Source organism: Syzygium oleosum, unplaced genomic scaffold, assembly GCF_021117445.2.
Source record: "Syzygium oleosum isolate NSW1041296 unplaced genomic scaffold, Sole_v2.1 Sole_v2.26, whole genome shotgun sequence".
Taxonomy (NCBI): Eukaryota; Viridiplantae; Streptophyta; class Magnoliopsida; order Myrtales; family Myrtaceae; genus Syzygium; species Syzygium oleosum.
In genome coordinates, this window is record NW_026607510.1 from 2360941 (window position 1) to 2381655 (window position 20715).

A 20715-nucleotide genomic window follows, 5' to 3' on the forward strand; every position below is an offset into this window, starting at 1 on the left:
TTACCAATCAATTTTAATGCTTCCACTTCAATCATATGTCCTTTTAAGGTAAAATAGAGGTAAAATACATTGCATACTTAGAAAGTGATACAAATGTCACCTTAAATCCATTTTTGCTTTAAGAGAGCATACGATTGAAAATGGGGATAAAATCAATGTTTGATGTAACTGCCCATTTTTCATGCTCCATTTAGACCATATAGCCCTAACTTATGATTTATAACTGTTGAATACATCAAAATGAACACTTGATTCACTGAGTTGTGTTTATCGCATTTTGAGCACATACAAAGTGACCCTTCAATTTGAAAAACAATGACCAATTAATTACATTGAATATCCACCATGGACATATACATCCCATCTAAAAATGAAAGAAAGGTCTAATGGAGCATGTCATCCTAATCATTCATTCTAGTATAAAAAGGGCATTTAGATCAACCATTGGTTGTCATTTAGGCATTTTTGTTCAAATTGTGCCAACTAACTTGCATAATTAAAAGAGAAAGGTAAGGAACGAAACTTACCATCACTGAGGCGATTTTTGTAATGCCAACCACATAGACATGCGGATGCAACAAGTGAGGTTTTGACGCCTAAAGGTAGGATAGGCTAAAGGTTTAAGGTCACCACCTTAATGGATAAGGGATTTCATTTCAATAGGAAATCGGCCTAAAGTAATAGAATGTTATTCCATTTTTTTGATCGGTATTGCATTTAAACAATCCCATGAGCAATTGGCCCATAGTTTCGCCTAAATGCATACCTCCTAATAGTAATCCTAAATGTAGCCAGAGTTGGGCCACGGGTGATGTGTGTGAATGGTGTCGTGCTAAGGCCATTAAAAAGCATGCATAGCAATTTATAACCAAACAACACTTCTAAAATAATCATTTCACATTCATTCTCAATACCATCCTGCAAAACAAAGGTCAACAAAGACAACACCCCTTATACCTCTCACCTACAAAATCATTTAACACAATCATTAGTGAAACGTACCTTGGATCTTTGCGCGAGCACAAAACACATGCGTATCGTTCTAAACTAGGCCCAAGTCTACTAGAAAGTCTAGGTCTCTAGTGAAGTCGCCAAGCCTGTTGCACCGCGCTTTCGCATGCTAAAGAGGTACTTTTGTTCGTCACGAATGAGGAAACTGTCCCCGAATGGGCTACTACGGTCCGAAACGAATATTTCACCCAAACGTCTCACAAACATACCATCAGTAGACAAATAATGGTATCTCCCAGACCATACCTCATGAGAGAGTGGGTATTTGTTTTTTAATCTTTTCTATTTAGCCTAAGTTTTAATTTGGAGTCGCCACTAGTCATTATTGGTAGGTTGACTAGAAACATAATCGAGGTATGGAAGAAATACCACGATTCTATGAACGAGAGATTACATGGGTAAGGGGACTTCGTTACACTAATGATCCTCAATCGAGATCTGTAACGCCTTTTTCGGTACATAAAACGATATGATGTGTCTAACGTGTCACGTGAGTTCGCAAGGCCTATCTACTAATTCTAACCATTCTAATCGGAAGAAATCAATCAATCAATGAGTAAATGCGCAATCAATTTCAATCAAACACAACAATCCCTAAAATGTGCTCTAAAATGAAAAATCAATCAAAACACCCAAAGCCTAACGAAGCCCTAATGGCTTATTTATTCAATGAATTGTATTGTTTTATGGTTTTTTAGGGGATGAGACCCCTTTTGGGGGGTTAAACCCCTTTTAACTCCTAAACTGAGGAGCTCCTAAAAAATACCACTTATGCACCTCAAAAAAATTTCAATTTCACTTAAGGTGGGTGGCCACAAGGTTTGTAAGCCATTCTGTAAATTTTTTGATATTTTTGATATTTTTGAGGAAATTTTTATTATAGAAAAGATTAAATTTTCATTTTTTTACATTTTTTTGAAATTTCTAATTTTTTATGATTTTTCTAAATTTTCTATTTTTTATGATTTTTTTAAAAAAAATTTATAATTTTTTTAATTTATTTTTGAATTCTCCCCCTGAAGGATGAACCGGGTCGAATCCAGTTTAGACCGGTCCGACCAAGTCGGACTAGCCGGCACCGGCGCCAACCAGTTATCCGGCGAGCACAGCCCCAAAACGGTGCCGTTTCTGGCATTTTTCTTTTCGACATTTTGCCGAACACCTGGCGGGCGCGGTGCTATCCTTACTCAGGAACCGACTCAAACCAACAAAAATTGATAGGATATTTGACTCTTCATTTCGCAATGTGTGTAAAATGAATAAAAATATATTCAAGAACTACACACCCGCATTATTCTTATCTTATTAGTCAAAGATGAAAAAAAGAAACGCGGAAGAGAAAAGCAAAACGAGCCTTTCTTTTCGTTTCCCTTTCACTTCCTCTCGCCAGCGACGAGCGAGCGCCGTCCCTCCCTCCCGAGTTCCATGCTCGCCCGCGTTCGCCGATGCAATCCCCTTCGTCTCCCCGCTAAATCTCCCGCCCTCTTCTCCATGCCTTCCTTTCTCTCGGTCAATCCCTTAGCCGCCGCCGTCGCCGCCGCGGCGAGGCTCGACTCCGGCGGCGAGCCCGTCACCGCGGCCTCGACCTCCTCCGGCGGTCCCGACGACCCTGTTCGTCGGCTCGTCGGCGGGCTGAGGGGCTCGGGAGCGGAGGGATTCGTTGCTTCTTCCCACTTCGGGGCCGTCGTTTCCAAGCTGAGCCGGCTTCAGGTCGACCGAGTGGTGGGTGCTTTGAACGTCGAGAGCCCCGGTTTGGCGGTTGCCTTCTTCGATGTCTTGAGGAATGAGTACGGGTTTCGGCATTCGAGGTTCTCTTGGTTGCTGGTCTCGCATGTTTTAGCTGGGGAGCGGGAGCTGGGGCGATTGCGGTGGGTTCTCCAGCAAATGCTGGAGGAGGAAGGTAAATTTTGAGTAACCAGGACTTTCTCATGTTATAATAATCTCTGTTTGGGTTCTGCTGAGCTGGGTTGATGCTCTGGAAGTTTTGTTTGGCAAGGTATAGGGGCAAGCGAGTGGCTTTTTTCTGTTCCTTGGCGACGAGGAACCAATTTGAGATTTTGCAGATTTTGGGTGATGTTTTGTTTGTAGTTTAGCTTCCTATGGGGCTTGAACTAGTCGTGGGTCTAGGCTTTTCTCATGTTGCTCCTTTTGATTTTGAATAGGCTCTGGCTCCGCACCTGCTCTTTGCGAGGTTTTATCAAATAGCTTCCGCGATTGGAAATCAAGTGGCGTCGTGTGGGATGTGCTTGCCTTTGCTTATTCGAGAGCCGGGATGGTGCATGATGCCCTCTTTGTCCTTGCAAAGATGAAGGATTTAAGATTGCGAGCTTCTATAACGACATATAATAGTCTACTGCATAACTTGAGGCACACGGATATCATGTGGGATGTATATAATGAGATAAGAGCGAGCGGCATCCCTCACAGTGAATATACTAATTCCATTATATTGGATGGCCTTTGTGGGCAGTCGAGATTTCAAGATGCGGTTTCATTCTTCCAGGAGACTAATAAGACGGAGTCTGGGCCCTCAGTTGTGTCGTTTAATACCCTCATGTCAAGGTTTTGTAAATTGGGTTTTCTGGATGTTGCTCAGTCATTCTTTTGTACGATGCTCAAATTTGGACTGCCACCTGATACATACACTTACAATATCCTCATCCATGGTTTGTGTGTAGCAGGTTCCATGGAAGAGGCAATAGAATTTGCAAATGATATGGAGAAGAGTGGACTGGGTCCTGATGTTGTGACATTCAATAATCTTGCTAAAGGATTTCATCTCCTGGGTCTAATTGGTGGGGCTTGGAAAGTCATTAATAAAATGCTGCTCAAAGGGTTGCATCCTGATCAGGTAACGTACACCATTCTTATATGCGGACATTGCCAGGCAGGCGATATAGATGAAGGCTTAAAGCTTAGGGAGGAGATGCTTTCGCTGAATTTGCCATTGAATAGCATCTCATACACAGTACTGCTCAGCAGCCTGTGTAAAAGTGGTCGAGTTGTTGAAGCATTGAACTTACTATATGAAATGGAAGATACTGGCGTGCAACCAGACATAGTGACATATTCTATCCTCATCCATTGGCTTTGCAAGCAAGGCAAAGTTCAAAAAGCTATTATGGTCTATCAGGACATGATATCAAAGAGGATCTTTCCAAATTCTTTTTCACAAACTTCCATTCTGCTGGGAATGTGTCAAAGGAGGACTATAAAAGAGGCTAGGATGTATTTCGATGCTCTCACAAGAAGCAATTTGACAGATTGTGTTGTTTGGTATAACATTATGATTGATCAGTATGCAAAATGTGGAGAAATTGGAGAAGCTGTGGATCTCTACAAACAGATTGTTACAAAGGGGATCACTCCTAGTACTGTAACTTTTAACTCTCTCATTTTTGGATTCTGCAAACAAAGAAAACTTGACGAGGCTAGGTGGTGTTTGGATGCTATGAAGTTATATGGACTGATACCTAGCGCCATAACTTATACTATTCTTATGAATGCATTTTGCGAAGAACGTAATATGCATAGCATGCTGGCATTGTTTCATGAGATGGAAACAAAAGCTGTAGTCCCAACACATGTCACGTACACAGTGATCATTAAAGGACTTTGCAGGCAATGGAAGCTGCAAGAGGCTGTACAAATCCTCAATGGAATGTATACTAAGGGCTTAAGACCCGATCAAGTCACCTATAATACCATTATCCAGAGCTTCTGCAAAGCAAGAAACCTGGAAAATGCATTTCAGTTGCACACTGAGATGTTAGCGCGTGACCTTGAGCCCACTCCGGTTACTTATAATCTACTTATAAATGGACTTTGTGTGTATGGTGAATTAACAGATGCTGATAGCTTGCTGGTTTCTCTTCAAGACAGAAATGTAAACCTGACAAAGGTTGCTTATACCACCATCATCAAAGCACATTGCGCGAAGGGCGATGTGGAAAGAGCAATTTTTTACTTCGGTCAAATGATGGAGAAGAGATTCGAAATATCAATTAGAGATTATAGTGCTGTAATTAATAGATTATGCAAACGGTCCTTACTTGCTGAAGTTAAAACTTTTTTCCTTATGATGTTATATGATGGCATATCTCCAGATCATCAGATATGTGAAGCAATGCTCGATGCTTTTCGTGAGGGCGGAGACCTTCAATCATATTTCCAACTTCTGGGCGAGATGATTAAACTTGGCTTGCTCCTAGATTAAGCATGGGGATTTAATCATTGACGCCCCTCGTGGGAAGGAAAGCTGTGTCTCTATGTAGAAACTGACATAACAGGTATGAATCTATTAATTGTTAACGTTTGCTTTTTTTTTTTAATCACAGCACTACGACTTCTACGCAGCAATGGATTTTTCTTATGGTTGCTTGACCATCTTTATACCTGCATACTTGACTGAGTACCCTCGAATGAATCTAAGTTCTGCCTGCCTAATATTCACAGTATGTTATTCTCATGATTTTTAGGCATTGTGAATAGTAATTTCTAATGGAGCTGGCTGCCCTCATTGAACTCTTCAACTGCGCTCCCTGGTTATCAAACATAGTTCATCTTATTGGTTAATCTGTGTGGAATATGCTCCATTCCAATGTTTCCGTGGAATATGCATATCAGGTATGAGTTTACATCATGCATAGTTGTACAGTACATTTAAACGCAATTCTGTTTATTCCTGAACACGGGTTTAATTAGTGTTTGTTTGGTTGGGGTATTGTTGAGAATGACTTATTGAGTGCAGGTTTCTAAATGTGTGTTGTAATTCATTTGTTTCGGCCATTTTTGGATGGATTTATACGCATATATTGTGTGATCAAGTCATTCTGGAGCTTAGTGTGCAATTTATTATTTTTAGTTGGGATCGTTCTGTCACAGCATAAGATATTTTATTGGGAAGTACTTGATCTGATATCTTTAACTCTCATTTCTGGGATAAAGAGATTAATATTTCTGAAAAGAAGGCATGAATTTTGTGGGTACTTTTTTTTGTTGAAGAATCCATTGGCTATCCCTATCCCACCAAACTGTTCAATGTCTTTAGAGGGTCGCTATCCATTCCGTGCTTCAACCACTTTAATAGACTGTTCTTTTTCTTATCCATTTCTTTGCTTGTGTTGTGTTTTTGCGCTACACATATAGGGCATTCAGGACTCATTGTCTAAATATGCACTTATCACTTTTGGACTGATTTCTGACTCATATTTACTGAATGTTCCCAGTGTAGCGTTTATAGCTTGGATTAACGGAGTTTTTTGTCACTGATATTGTTCATGTACTCTCTTCAGAATGGTTCTTTTTGCAGAACTCTCTTAAGGATCCGCATAAAATGTTATGAAAATGATTTCATCTATTTTTATTTCCTCTCTTCTGATTCTTGTGTCTGCTCCTGAGGAAACTATGTTACCCAAGTGGGACCCATCAGATGTAACTGTCCAGATGCATTTTAGTAAGGGATGCATCAGATCTAACGGTCTAGATCCATTTTAGTGTGTGTAATGCGCTTGCTGAATACTTCCTCCTCCTAATACATATTATCATCTTATTTATGGACTTTGTGCCTGATGACTTGAGAAATTCTGATAGTTTTCCAGTTTCCAAGACGGAAGTGTGAGCTTGACAAAACTTGCTTGTAGCACTATATTAAAAGTACATCGTGCAAAGGATGATATACAAAGGGCCATTTTCTCTTCTGTGAAATGATAGAGAAGGGATTCTGAAAATCAATGAGAGATTATAGTGCTGTGAATTAATTGACTGTACAAAAGGTCCTTTCTTGGTGAAGTCAAAGTTTTTTTCCCTGTCAAGTGGTATGATGGCCATCTCCATATTAACTGATATGTGAACCACTTGATGTTCACTGTGAAAACTGCCACTGAAAATTAGTTTTGCAACTTGTAGGTGAGATGATTAAAGTCTGCATACTTGCAGATTAATTGTGGGGACTCCGTCATTGATTCCCTGAAGCTCTTTGCTTGTTTAGCCTTGTGTAAGAGGTACGAGTTTAGTCTGTTCATGCATCATTTTTCTTTCTTTTGTTACAGTGCTAGTACTTTTCCAGTGCCATGGGTTTTTCTTCCGCCTACTTGACCATTTTATGTAGTCTGTTCTTTGACCAAGCACACTGGATTGGATCAAACTTCTGCTGTCTAATTTTTGTCATGCATTGCTAGGTCATGGTTTCATGTTTGTGAAGAATTCATTGATCTCCGTTGATTCTGCTGCCTTGGGTCATTCCTTCAACTATTTTCAGTGATGATCAGACGGTATTCCTTATTGATTAATTGGTGCGGAACTTGCTCCTTCCAAATGACTCTAATTAGTTGGGAATACTTATTTCGTGGAAGTCTGCAAGTCAGAACGAGTTAAACTTCACATAAATCCAAGTGTAAGCAAGTTTTGGCTGAAAATCAGTTGAATTGATTTGGTTGTTTGTGGGGCTGTTATTAAGAATATAAAATCAGTTTTAGATTTTACTTCAGCTCTCTGATATCACCCATGTTTGCATGCCTTTTATCATTATCATCACCACGACCATCACCATCATCATCGTCATCATTATTTTGGCCGTGTCAGCTGTCTTTGTTGACTGTTTTTTTTATTTCTTAACCTTTTCTATTTACATGATGTGTTGATGATCTACATTGGCATTTAGAGAGTACATGACTAAGCATTGCGGTTCACTGCTTCATAACTACATTACAGAATGCGCTACGGTACAGGTTTCAGTTTGGGTTCGCTGCAGTTTTTGTATTGTACTTAATGTACTTTTCAGCTGATTGGCTGCTCTGTTTTTGACACTCTGACAGATATGAAGAAGATGAAAATGATTTCACCTGAATTGTCTTTTTCTTTGGTCTGCTGCAGAGCCTTTCCCATTGGGATTTTCGGTTTTTTCAAGATGGCTCATTCCATGAAGCATCATCAGGCACTTGTAATATCGTTGGCCCTGTTTCAATTTGGTGCATTATCGGGAGGGAATGACTCGCCAGCTGTTGCCCGCTGCAAAAGCACCATGGTCTCCTCCTTTGAATCTGTTTGGGCCCTTCTTTGTGTATATTACATGGGCATGCACTTATGAGCACTCGGGGCGTATCCGTATCCAATCTATATCTGCAAAACAATAGCCCCCAACTCATCTAAGCCAGACAAGGCATACTAGCAGTTTGAACATGACCGTTCTTTTTTTCTCTTTGTATTTGGGGAGACAGTTATTATGAAAAGCTGTCCATCCAAGTGCACATAACCGAAGCTGATCTTTTCTTCTTGCTTCCTTTGTACAGATGAAATAGAGAGGTGGTGTTGTCTCCTACTGCAATATCCCTCCGAGGAGTTCTCTATTTTGACAAAGCTTGAGAGGCCTTGTCTGTAACCTCAGATCCTCGGGTCAATGGTTTGATAGATGATGGAGAGGAGTGCAAAGGCTGTTAAAAGGAAACATAAGTTAGGCAGTCTCAATTCAATCTTTTGAACATCCTATGCGGCGGTCGATCTTGGAAACTGCCTGATTCGGGCTACGGATGGGTGGGTAAAGATTGCCATTTTGTTAAAAGCACATCAAAGAAGTTTGGCGGACTATAATAGAATCACAAAATGCTGTCATCGTGATTTTACATCAATTGTATTATAAACAATCAATTGTATTATCTCTTTACCAAAAAAAAAAAAAACAATCAATTGTATTATAGACAAGAAAGCTTACGCATCATGGAAGGGACTATTCGAATTATAGGATCTTACGAAGAATCCTATTCAATAACAGGATTTTGTTACTAATTCATGATAATCATTGAGAGAGCACACGGATATTATCATATAAGACAGAATGATCATATTTGGGGTGTATAAATGAAATTTAGACATATCGCAACATCAATCGACTGCAGAGAAGACGTGAAATAAGTTCATAGCCGGAAGTAATTTTAATCGAGCATAACACGAGATGCATTTTTTTCTCGAACAATTCAGTTCACTCAAAAAATACTGAGCATCTTTAAATAAAATTCATCAAACGGAATATATACTCATAAAATTTCAAATCTGTGAAAGATGCAATCATCACGTATTGCTGCTGAAATCTTTACATTTGCGTATTCGCTGCGAAAAGTTGACGAATATTCAGAGCATTCATTCATTGATCCCCCACATCAAATTGGGTCTCTCCTTCATGGGTATGGAGCTTTGCTGCGGAAGACGAAAGAAAGGAATGGGGGAGGGGCCTCACGAAGCCCGCAAGCGAAAAAGTTCTGTATCTTGAAGTCTTGAGCTGGGCCCTCTTAGAGTTCGCCCACCAAACCAAACCAATGCCTCCTCGCGTTTCCGTAACACTTCTCTCTCTCTAACGGCTCGGCTCCGCCTCCCACCACCACCTGGGTTGCCGTCAGTGCAGTGCTCGCCTGATCGCCGTCGGGGGTCGCCGGCGAACTCTCCGGTCATTCGTCGCCGTGAACGTGCCGCGAAGGTTCTCGCTCCCCTCGTTGCCGGCGTTCCCTCTCTTGGGTTGTCTGAATCTCTCCGTATCCGTGCTCATTGGGCAGTTGGGTCCGGCGGCTCTGCCCCTAAGAAGACGTGACGGTCCGGCGACTACTCCAAGTCTCTTCAGGTATAATTTCTTTCTGTCTTGTTGTTTTTGAAAAATGTTTAACTGGGAGGGTTTAGGGTTTATGCTTTTGGGAGTTCTATTGTTTCGATTTGTTGATCATCCATCTTCGTGTTTCATGAATTGCAATGCTTTTAAGAAATGGGTATTTGCTTGCTTCTCTGCTTGTGAACCAAGTCCATGGGATGGATGGATGTTGTCTCACTGGAAAGTTACATACTTTCGTCATGAACCGGCTAATTAGTTCCACTTACCCAAATAATATGATCTGTATCGCGGAACTTTATCCGTTTTCAAGATGATTTTTCTGCTGAATTTTAGTGGTTGGCTGATCTTCAAAGGTTAAGTTTGCGTTCCCAGGTTTTAGCTGATGGAATTCTAGCATCTTGATTAGTAGAATCGCCCAAATGGAGTAGGTCCATGAGGGAGTGACTGTTTAGACTGATTGATTGCTCGGGTGTGCGAGCATTGTGAAGTCCTCTTTTGTTTTACCTAAGTTTTGCTTTAAATCTCTCTGGCTCTTTGTTCTTTTGCTGTGTTCTGGTTTGTTACTGGTTCACACTCCAATATTGAGGAAGGCGAAAAAAAATTGATTTCTTTGCCATTATTGCTATGTCTTGTATTTTCTTGAATCCATTTTGCTTCGGCTTGTTTATGTTGAATAGGCTATTCCACATGGGAGTATCATGTGAAGCTTGTAGTGCTTGTCTATGACAGAGATGATTGGTAAATGTATGATAGAAAGACAAATAAGAGGAGACTTCTTTCTTCTGTTTTTTCTATTGTTGATAATAGCTGCCGAATCAATGATTGGGCTATGATAGTTTGTATTCAGATGTCCAAAGCATATGGCCCTAGAGTTACCACTTTGCTTACATATGATTCAGCCATTTTTCATTTTTGACACTGAAATCTGGCAGGGGGGAAAAATGACGAACGACCAAAATGAAGATAAGCAAGCTTCTAGCCCCTCGGCTGTTGGCTTGAAAGAAATGGTGGAAGAACAATATCGGAAGATAAAAGAGAATGCAGAAACATATCCTTACGTTTGGGCTTCATATATTCTAGTTTACGGAGGATTCGCTCTTTGGACAACATATAGGTGGAGAAAGCTTCGGAGGACTGAGGACAGAGTTCGAGTCCTTCAAGAAAGACTTCGCAAACTCGTCGAAGCTGAAGAATCAGCAAGCTCTGTATCATCGGTGCAAAAGGGTCAGCAATCTTCGGTTGCATCAGTAGAGAAGGGCTCTTCATCGGGCGCAACACCACCACCTACTAAATAGGGTCCCCGTAGATCTGCTTTCAGCTAATGGTGGATGAAACGCTCTCGAGTCACGGTCGACAGATGAGACCTCCGTTTTTTTGGGATAGTGAAATTGCAAATCGATCCTCAGCCTGTCTTGGCAATGTTTTCTTGATCTCTGCCTAAAAACAACATTTCAATTACTTGGCAGTGATGTTTTCTTTGACAGGGTGTGAGAGATGATTGTGTTCTTGGAAAGCATCGGGCAATAAAAAGGAAAATGTTATTTTTTGGGGTGGATTGGAGCTTAGATTGGTGTAATTGTTTCAGTTGGGTTATTGTGTTTTTCCAAATATATACATTTCGAGACTCACTCTTGAATCAACAGCATTCTTTGCGTTGCAGAGACAAGACAGATTACTCGTCAGATACAACCAAGATGAACAGCTGACCACATTTCAATGCTGACAAAAAGTAGTTCATTACCACCCGCAAGGCACGAACTGCAGCAAGCTAAATTTCCTCCGCTGAACTCTGCATTTTCGTTTTTCATTGTTATCTATGAACGTGTCACTCTTATGTGTTACTACTTTACCATGTTTTATGTCGTTTGTTCAAATACCCTGCAGTTGTGTTCCTTAATCAAATTGCCTGCTCAGCCTACTCACTGACTTGCACACCCCAATTGTTACTCTGAAGAGAGAGTGAGTCTAGGAGTTTCGAGTGTGGGACGATTCAAATGATTGAAATTACTCCTTGGTTATGCATGAGCCTGCTCTTACAACCTTAGGCCTCCCATCGATTCGATAGTGGATATACAGTCTATCAATCTTACTACTTAAAACCACTGGAATTTGCCTTAGTGGCCATCCTTCCTACTTGAGAAGAAGGAGGTGGGGAGTTTGATTCCCCACCTTCTCAGGGAGCTCGGGGTGGGGACGTTTTGTTTCAAATGTGGGTTTCGATTCCCATGCTCTACAACGAGGCACGGCAAAAGTCTAAAAAGGAGTTGAGAGTTAGAATAAAACAAACAAACAAAAAAAAATCTTACTACTTAACAACAGCAAGGATATCCTCCTCTCGATCGATATATGCATGTAAAAATCCCTCACATTGCCTCTCGAAACATTTTGGCAAACACTCGGTGTAGCAGCAATCGAATCATCTCTAAAGCGAAACGAGGCTTTCCATGACATTGACCAAATCGCATCCCGCCAATAGTGAAACATTCGTGAATTGGCTTGTGATTGGATTCCAAGAAACTTGTTCTCCACCACCCGCTATTTCCATCACAACCTCCCCATTCCTCGTGAAGCCATTAAATGCCTCTACCGGTCCGCTAGTCCGAAAAGTATACAGCTTAATCCAAGGCTTGGTCATGCCGAACTCCCTCATAACCCAAACAGAACAAATGGAATGCGGTTCATCAGGAGGCCTATAGTTCGTCAGATTAACAAACACAGCCAGCAAGTCATTTGGTACTGCCACAGACACTTCTACAGTGCCTTTGTCAAAGCAAAAAAATCTCTCCAGGCAGAGCCATTTCATCAAACACCTCGCCTGCGATATCGAACGAGACTATAGATCCATATCCGATCCGCGCCAACGGATCATAAGACTTGATTCTTCCGATCCAATGCAGATTCCCATTAAAAAATACCGCGGGACGGGAGCCGCAGAAAGGAACCTTGCGCTCCAAACTTCTCCAGGAATCCGTACTGAGCGAATAAATCTCGACTCGAGGCTTTGCCTCGCCGGAGCATCCAGGATGGTCAGGCGGACAATAGAGAACCCTCACAATCTTATAGTCCTTCGACTTCGCGTCGAAGCCAAACCCTAGAGCTTCGTGAGGATCCTTCTCAAGAAAAAACTGACGGCCCGGACTGGATCGTCGAACCGCCCTGTGCTTTCTCGTGAACAAATTCCACAGATACATCGTCCGACCATAGCCGTTTATGGACGTTTGCGTGACACAGATCAAACCATCACACGAGCCGACAATGTCGGAACGACCGCGAGGACCAAGGAACGGGATTTCGAGCGGAGGCAGAGCAAGAGACTCGCTAGGAAACAGAGAGCACAGGCGATAGCGCCAATCTAGGCACACGAGGTACCGATTGGAGGCATCGAGAGCGGAGTGGCGCAGGTGGAGGGCCACGAAACGAGGGTCGTCGACGGCGGAACGCCACGACCGGCAGACGCACCTGCAACGGAGGAGAGATTTCACCAGCAACCGCTTCAGGACCTCAGCAACGAGCTCGTCGCAGAGCTTCGGTTCCTCGCCGGATGAGGATCGACTCGCTGGTCGGCTTCTGATGAATCGAGAGAAGGAGGGTGAGCGCGAGGTGGAAACCTTTCTCCGTCACTGGATCGATTTGCCATGGAAGAATTTTGCTATCACGTGACTCGACTCGGGAGCTCCCTAGTGTTGTTAGGGTTTCCGGAAGTTTTTTGCAGGACGAGTAGGTTTCAGACCCGTAAGGCTGCGTTTAGTCGACCGGATAAAAGCCAGGATATGATATATTTTATCCTATCCTGTGTTTGGTAGTGGTCCAGGATAAGATAAGGTCGGATATAGACCGGATATAGTCCGGATAAAAAAATCCGAGAGGGGATGTGAGATAGACCCGGATAGGATTTCTAATGCCTATTTTTCCATAAACCCTACGCTCCACTCGCCGTCATCTTCATCCCCACACCTTGTGCGCTTTCACCAAAAAAATTTCTTGGCTTTTTTTCCTTCACCGACTCCTCCCTCCGGACCCGTGAATAGCAAAAAAAAAAAATTATCATATCCGACTTTAAATCCGTAGTCCACCAAACAGTGGATAGGATATGAAGAAATCCCAAGATTTCTTATCCTATCCTATCCAGTCCTATCATGTTTAGAAATCCGGACGACCAAACGCAGCCTAAGGGTCGATTTCCCAGTATTGGAATTGGAAACCCTGTTCACCTTGATAGCAAAATTGAGTAATTCCTGGGTCAAACTTGGGAACTAGACAGGGGCTATTTTTTTTCTTTTTACGTAATATGAAAAATCTACATTGCATTGAATATGAAATTATAGTTTTTTTTATTTATTTTTATTTCGGGATAGTATGTCGAACATATTCAATTTCAACTTATATTCTATGTTTCAAAGAAAGAACACAATTCTTGAAATCATGGAGGAAGGTGTGAGAGAGAGAGAGAGAGAGAGAGAGAGGCAGCGAGAGTGAAGCTTCTCAATCACAAAACTCAAGACTAAACCAATGAAGAAAATTACGATTTAAACAAGTTGTATGGGTCATCTTACAAAACTACGATTGTCTAATATATTTACACTTATATATAGAGATGTTATTTGCTAAAAGTCATTTGCATTTAAACTAGAATCAATACTTCGAACCAAATCACATATAATTTCTTTGTATGAATTTCTAAAGGATGACACTGGAAAGTCGTTAAACTTTATCATTTATTTATGATTCCATTGTTTGTGGGGAGAAGAAAACTAAAAGTGCCAAAAGTTGTGTACGGCTTTCACTTTAGTGTCAAAAGTTTTCACCGGCTCACTTAAGTATCAAATTGGAGAAAAAAACTATCATTAAAGCGAGAAATTCCGGCCAAATTAATTGCGTGGCTTTTATAATTAAAATTTTAATCTGAGTTGGCTTTTTTTAAAAAAATTAATCCATGTGACATTTCCATGCGTATATCTCTCCTTCCTCTCCCTCCACGTCCACCCTCCTTCCAAACTTCAAATTCTAGCTTCCCTCTCCTGTTTCCATGGAACCCTCGCTCTCCGCAATCACTCTCCAACCCTTCAAACTCTGCAACGCCAGCAACTTCGTCTCGTGGGTCGACGACGACATAGTCACCCACTACCTCTGTTGGGATTTCGTCGCCTCCCTGTTGACACCTAAATTTTGGCGACCTAGTCAGTTGTTCGTTGTATAAAAAATTAGGGATCAATGCCGGTCCCTAGACAAAAAAAAATTAATTAAATTACATATAGATTAGGAGCATTTGAATTAGTATTTAGGCTCATGTAGTTACATTTGCATTAGACTGGCAGCAGATGGACTTAAGCGAATGGCTCTGAGCTTAATTAGTTTGGACTAAGCCCGTGGTGAAGAAAACTTGTCCCAAGACCCATGACATGGCCGAATCCTTAAGGTGAGAGAACATTTACTGGGGCAAAATTGGAAAATAATTTTGTTCAGTATAGCAATTCTGACCATAAGGGTAAAAAAAACAAAGAATATATTTGGGTTGATCACGATCACAAGAGCTAGACATATTTTCAAAGCAAAGAAGCAAAGGCAATATGTTTTAAAGATCTTCGTGCGTCGAGATATGTGAGCACGACAAGGTTTTCCGGTGATCGAAAAGCTATTTTCCCTGGTGCCTACTCGATGTCGCTCTTTGGCCAGCCACGAGTCCTGTGACCCTCTCACCATCGAACCGTCCCTGACCGAGTCACACCGCAAGCCATCATCCGTCGAGTCCCGCAATCCGCAATCTAGATCCGTCGTCCGTCCAAATTTGGAAACAACATTCAAGCAATATCGCGGATTAGGTAAGAATTTTCATTATTCGATTTTCATATATTTTGTTGCCTAATATGTGAAATTGCAATCTTATTTAAATCTTTGAGTGATATTACCATAACCATGAAAACTCCCAAGTACCCTTAAATTAGGAATTATTTCGTAATTTCATAACGTGCTATGGTTGCCAATTCGATCTCCCGCCCGAGATACGATTTGCGATTGTGTGGAAAAATTGGCCAATTCGATCTCATGCCCGGGATATGATTCGTCAATCTATCGTTTCTAAATTTAAATGGATATCGGCAATATGTTGTGATATAGTGTCATTTGATTGCTATTTCTTTCTATCTTTGTTTGATTTGAATTGATCTTGTTTTTTTCTAAAAAAAATCCAAAAAGATTAGATACTATTGAAGTAGATGATTTTAAAGATAGATTGCATGTTTAAATTAGAGAATTTAATTAATTTCGAATTTCATAGAAAATTACAAAAAATACCACGTGCATGTCATATTAGAGTAGTTGCATATTAATTAATTCTCGTCATTAGAAATCTCACGTATAGGTTCATTTGCGTGCCACATTAAAGATAGTGCATTATATTGTTGTGAGAATTAAGATATTTAACTAAATCGTATGTCGCATTTCATACGAGACGTAGAATGGATTGCATAAAGTATAGTTTTTGTTAAATTGCAGAAAACCCTAAAAAAGATTTGAGTGAAATTGCGTGTTAATTAAAAATCATATTAGGATTATCAATATGATTTTCCAACTAATATTGCAGATGCTTTCGTTGCTTTGAGGTAAGTCTCTATCTTGCAATTTATTTATTGCTTTGCATTACTGAGTGTTATATTATTGATTGCGCATCCGCATGATTAGCTCGTATGTTAGTGAATAGGTTTAAAATCAATCCAAACTACCTGTAAATATTTTTTGAAATAAAAGAGAAAATGTATCAAAAGGGCATTAGAGTAATTTAATGTAACCAAGTCTCCGAATCCATAATATCTGGTTCGTAGGAGTAAAGTAATTCTTCTGATACTTTACTTGGGTTTTTAATCGACCCACCAAAAAATAGATTAGTGGCGACTCCTAATTGAAATGATTTGCATATTAAGAACTTAAACCTTAAGTCGCGAATTGGTAAGGGCTTAGGAGAACCTGAGTTAAGTTTAGGCTTAATAATCCATTAGCCGAACCCTTAGGTAGTGAATCGCAGGAGGTTAGGTCGCGACACTCCCTACAAGGCCGCCAAGTTATATCTCCGAGCCGTCCCCATTCCCCACTCGTGGCATCACTCCGTCTGCATCGGCGACCACTCAATCGGGTACGTCTCCGTCAAGCCTGGGTCTGGCGACGAGTGGTGCCGCATCCGCGTCGGCTACGCTATCGGGGTTGAGTTCTGGGGGTGGGGGTTCGCAACAGCGGCACTGAGGATGGCCGCCCACAGTGTGTTTGACAAAATGCCTGAGTTGGTGAGGCTGGAGGCGTCTGTGTAAGTGGAGAATGGAGGGTCTTAGAGGGTTTTGGAGAAGTTGAGCGTTGCCAATCCCCATCCGTGGTGTCGCTCCATCTGCATTGATGACCGCTCGATTGGGTATGTCTCTGTCAAGCCCGGGTCCAGCGATGAGCGATGGCTACGCTGTCGGGACCAAGTTTTGGGGTCGGGAGTAGACATGGCCATGGTTCAGGAACCGCCGGTTCCGGTTCGTGGCCATGTATGAACCGGCTGGTTCCGGGCCGGTTCCGGTTCCGGTTCCGAGCCGGTTCCGGTCCAGTTCCGGTTCCGGTTCCGGGCAGGTTCCGGTTCCAGTTCCTGCCGGTTCCGGACCTGGAGTGTCCGCTGCTCGGGAGCCGATTGTACGAGTGCATCGAATCCGGTGGCGGGACGGTGCGTCGGATCTTCGTCTTCTTCTTCTTCTTCTTCTTCTTCTTCTGCTCCTCCCTCGCGCGCTCTCTTTCTCACTCGCCGGATCGTCACATCGCCGGCGGAGCTGCCGTGGATTCTCCGATGATGGCCCGATTTCGATTCTCTCGTGCTCGCGTGCTCCTGAGTTTCGATGCTTCATTGTGGTTTGGAGGGAAGGAGGGAGGGAGGGACTTCCAGACCTGGAGGAGACCGCAGCTGTTGGTGTCGCGACAAGGTGGAGGTCGCGGGGGCTGTAGGTTTATGGCAGCAATGAAGATGGCGTTGGAAGTTCCGGTTATCTTTTTATTTTTTTCATTTTTTTTTATTTTTGCCCGTTTCCAAGGCAGCCTGCAAAGGCTGCCCTGGCAACGGGCCGCAGCAGGGCCTGCAGACGTGCAGGCCCTGCTGCAGGTTTTTTTATTATTTATTTTTTATTTTTTTAAATTTTTAAATTTTTTTTTGGAACCGGGCCCGGAACCGCCGGTTCCAAAATTGCTGGAACCGGAACCGGGCCCGTAGGCCACGGGCCGGTTCCGGTTCCGAACCGCGGGCCGGTCAACGGGCCGGGCCCGGGTTTGACCGGGCCGGTTCCAGGCCGAAACCGGCCCGTGGCCATGACTAGTCGGGGGTACGCGATGGCAGCGTTGAGGATGGCCACCCGCCACGTGTTTGACAAAATGCCTAAGTTGATGAGGCTGGAGGCAACACAGTTTTACTTGGATCGAATGAATGGAAGAATTTTGTTTTCCATGCATATTGCATACATATAGATTGAACTTTGTTTCCCTGAGGATGTAAGATGTGTTTGCTTTCTGTTTCATGCTTCTGTTCTGTGCATCGTTATGGACTGCAATTTGAGCTCTTTTAGTGGGGGTCTATGTGCATTTGGAAGATGCATATTTGAAGCATGTCTTAATTATTTGAAGTTAATTGGTTTAGTGTGCCTGTGAAGCTTCAGTGGCGCTTGAGGCTTGTGCCAAAGTGATTGATGGAAAATACGTTGCAAAGCAAATTAGAGACGAGATTTCAACTGAAGCATCTAGAATGAAGGAGGCGATTGGGGTTGTACCAGGCTCAGCTGAGATTCTTGTCGGCGACAGGAAGGATTCTGCTACAAATGTACACAACAAGAAAAAGGCTTGTGAGTCTGTGGGGATTAACTCCTTCGAAGTGCATTTGCCCGCAGATTCAAAAGAAGAAGATGTGCTCAAGTTTATCTCAGGATTTAATGATGAACCTTCGGTTCACGGCATTCTTGTTCATTTACCACCGTCTTCAGTATGTATCCAAATGCACTTTCTTCCCTAATTAATTGACGTAGACTTCTCGAATTGAGTTTCTTGGGTTCAATCTTTAATCTCATGAGAGGAGGATTCGTTGAAAAAGGTGAATTTTGATCATCATGTAGGAGTTATGACGACCTTTGTCCTTGGATATGATTTTTTATACTTCTTAGAATCTTGTTATAAACCAACTTTCCTATGAGGCGGTCATTGGACTCTCTGCAATAAAGCCCCTTGGCCCTATCTGCCGTATTAACTAAATGGCATCTTCTTGTTCTTTTTAGAATATTAACAGCTAATTGTTCTTCTGCCAGCATATGAATGAACAGAGTATCCTAAATGCAGTAACTATCAAGAAAGATGTGGATGGATTTCACCCATTGAACATTGGTCGACTTGCTATGAGGGGTGGAAAGCTCTTGTTTGTGCCCTGCACTCCTTAAGGCTGAATGCTATTCTCATGGCATTCGCACCCCAATTTTACTTGCACAAGAGACAAGCACTTAACGTATATGTTATGATTCAATAATTTTGAACCTCGTTTTATGAATGAACCTGATAGAGAAAAATAAAAAGAACAATTACAAGCCTGGGTGACGAATCGAGAGTGAGGCGACATTAATGTGATATTTGTGCTTGTGCGTGCTTGGCACTGAAATGATCACTTTTTAACAATAACTAACACTGAAGTGATCCCTTTTTAACGACGACTAGCACTAAAGTGATCACTTTAAAAAAAATTAGCACTTAAACGATCACTATTTACAACTTTTAGACGACGTCATTTAAGTGTTATATGCTGACTCAGCATGCCGGTGAGCCACGTAGGTCTAAGAAATTAATAAAATATGGCCACGTCGGATTTCCGGCGACCTAAATTGAAATTGGCACTAAAGTTATCGTTTTTTTTTTAAAGTGGCACTTAAGTGATCCGAAAAAAACTTTTGGTACTAAAGTGAGCGCTGTACACAACTTTTGGCACTTATACTGTTATTCTCCCATTGTTTGTGCATTATGTTAATTATAGTGCCGGAACAAAATTGAATTGTTTGGTTTGAATTGAAATGTAGTCCAAGCGGAACCACAAGCACGCCTAACCCAATTAAGCACGAGGGTGAACCTTTTCAATGGGACGATAGTCAAAATAATTGAGATGAAGGAAGAATAGTCCATTGGATAACAAAACTGTCAACCTAAATCAATAGTCGTTTTGATTTGCTTTTATTATCCCCGTCATTAAATCATTTAGATAAATATAAGCACACCATAGTGTACGGTCCAAATACTGTACAGTCCGAATATTTCATTTTAAACAAATTATATGTTGGGTTAATACCACGAAAAACTCTAAAGTTGTACACCTGTGATAAATTTACTCCAAACTAATTATTTTTACCACAAAAAACTCTAAACTAATACACTTGTGACAAATTTACCCCAAACTAATTTTTTGATTACCAAAAACCCCAAACTGGTACATTTGTGACAAATTTACCCTCAGTTAAATTGAATTAATATCATAAAAAATCACAAATTGGTACACCTGTGACAAATGGAGGGTAAAACCCATAACTGATACACCCATCAACTGTCGCGCATCATCTAACTCAGAAATTTGACGGTAAAATTTAACGGAAACTAATGGAGGGTGAAATTATCACAGATGTACCAATTTGGAGTTTTTGGTGGTCAAAAAAATAGTTTGGGATAACTTTGCCATAAATGTATCAGTTTGGCGTTTTTCTTGGTGTTAACCCTTATTTGTTCTTTATATTCACTTATGTTCATTTGTCTATTTTTTTTAATAAGTATGTAGGCATTTGTTTAGGTTTATACTTTGGGGGGAACTTAGCAATCACTTTATTATTATCAGGACTATTCCTACAAATATTGTCAATTCAATTCAAACATTCTTAAAGCAAACAAGCTATAACCTAAATTTGCAGTCCCCAAATCATCAAACAATCAAACATGTACGCACGCATATAACAATGTGCCGTGGTGGAAAATCTAACTCGTGAGATGAGATAAAAGTTTCTGCAATACCTAACCTAAAGGGTGATACCCCTGCTTTTCTAAGTGGACCGGAAGTGCGTCCGAAGACGGAGGGAGAGAGCTAC

General features: G+C 41.5%; 4 protein-coding genes and 1 pseudogene across 12 annotated transcripts; 4 read left to right on the forward strand and 1 right to left on the reverse strand.

The window, feature by feature from the left end:
- The first annotated feature begins 2333 nt into the window (after nucleotides 1-2333).
- On the forward strand, nucleotides 2334-8611 carry LOC115682417 (putative pentatricopeptide repeat-containing protein At1g13630). Of its 9 annotated transcripts, XM_056303158.1 has the most exons (7): nucleotides 2334-2911; nucleotides 3174-5300; nucleotides 5490-5637; nucleotides 6919-7013; nucleotides 7191-7405; nucleotides 7885-8035; nucleotides 8301-8611. In XM_056303158.1, exons 1-2 carry the CDS (start codon nucleotides 2437-2439, stop codon nucleotides 5225-5227), a joined length of 2529 nt encoding a protein of 842 aa, XP_056159133.1. In that variant the 5' UTR covers nucleotides 2334-2436; the 3' UTR covers nucleotides 5228-5300; nucleotides 5490-5637; nucleotides 6919-7013; nucleotides 7191-7405; nucleotides 7885-8035; nucleotides 8301-8611. The 9 variants fall into 9 exon arrangements, with proteins under 9 accessions (XP_056159133.1, XP_056159132.1, XP_056159135.1 ...); XM_056303157.1 differs by having other exon boundaries at nucleotides 7885-8335; XM_056303160.1 differs by having other exon boundaries at nucleotides 7191-7304; nucleotides 7885-8335.
- A 633-nt stretch (nucleotides 8612-9244) lies between these two features.
- On the forward strand, nucleotides 9245-11244 carry LOC115682428 (uncharacterized). The gene is made up of 2 exons (XM_056303166.1): nucleotides 9245-9619; nucleotides 10537-11244. Exon 2 carries the CDS (start codon nucleotides 10546-10548, stop codon nucleotides 10897-10899), a length of 354 nt encoding a protein of 117 aa, XP_056159141.1. The 5' UTR covers nucleotides 9245-9619; nucleotides 10537-10545; the 3' UTR covers nucleotides 10900-11244.
- A 659-nt stretch (nucleotides 11245-11903) lies between these two features.
- On the reverse strand, nucleotides 11904-14716 carry LOC115682465 (F-box/kelch-repeat protein At3g23880-like; annotated as a pseudogene).
- A 1343-nt stretch (nucleotides 14717-16059) lies between these two features.
- On the forward strand, nucleotides 16060-16902 carry LOC130134985 (uncharacterized). Its single transcript, XM_056303126.1, has 3 exons — nucleotides 16060-16073; nucleotides 16185-16203; nucleotides 16609-16902. The coding sequence occupies exons 1-3, from the start codon at nucleotides 16060-16062 to the stop codon at nucleotides 16900-16902; spliced, it is 327 nt and encodes a 108-aa protein (XP_056159101.1).
- LOC115682464 (bifunctional protein FolD 4, chloroplastic-like) lies at nucleotides 16807-19038 on the forward strand. The gene is made up of 3 exons (XM_056303128.1): nucleotides 16807-17000; nucleotides 18265-18590; nucleotides 18910-19038. Exons 1-3 carry the CDS (start codon nucleotides 16985-16987, stop codon nucleotides 19036-19038), a joined length of 471 nt encoding a protein of 156 aa, XP_056159103.1. The 5' UTR covers nucleotides 16807-16984.
- Nucleotides 19039-20715: the final 1677 nt, after the last annotated feature.

Bases quoted from the DNA above. Each gene is read 5' to 3' on its own strand.
- LOC115682428 (XM_056303166.1), top strand. From the start codon at position 10,546: ATGACGAACGACCAAAATGAAGATAAGCAAGCTTCTAGCCCCTCGGCT.
- LOC115682417 (XM_056303158.1), top strand. From the start codon at position 2,437: ATGCTCGCCCGCGTTCGCCGATGCAATCCCCTTCGTCTCCCCGCTAAA. The intron at 2,912-3,173 runs GTAAATTTTGAG...GATTTTGAATAG, and splicing joins GCAAATGCTGGAGGAGGAAG to GCTCTGGCTCCGCACCTGCT.
- LOC115682464 (XM_056303128.1), top strand. The intron at 18,591-18,909 runs GTATGTATCCAA...TTCTTCTGCCAG, and splicing joins TTCATTTACCACCGTCTTCA to CATATGAATGAACAGAGTAT.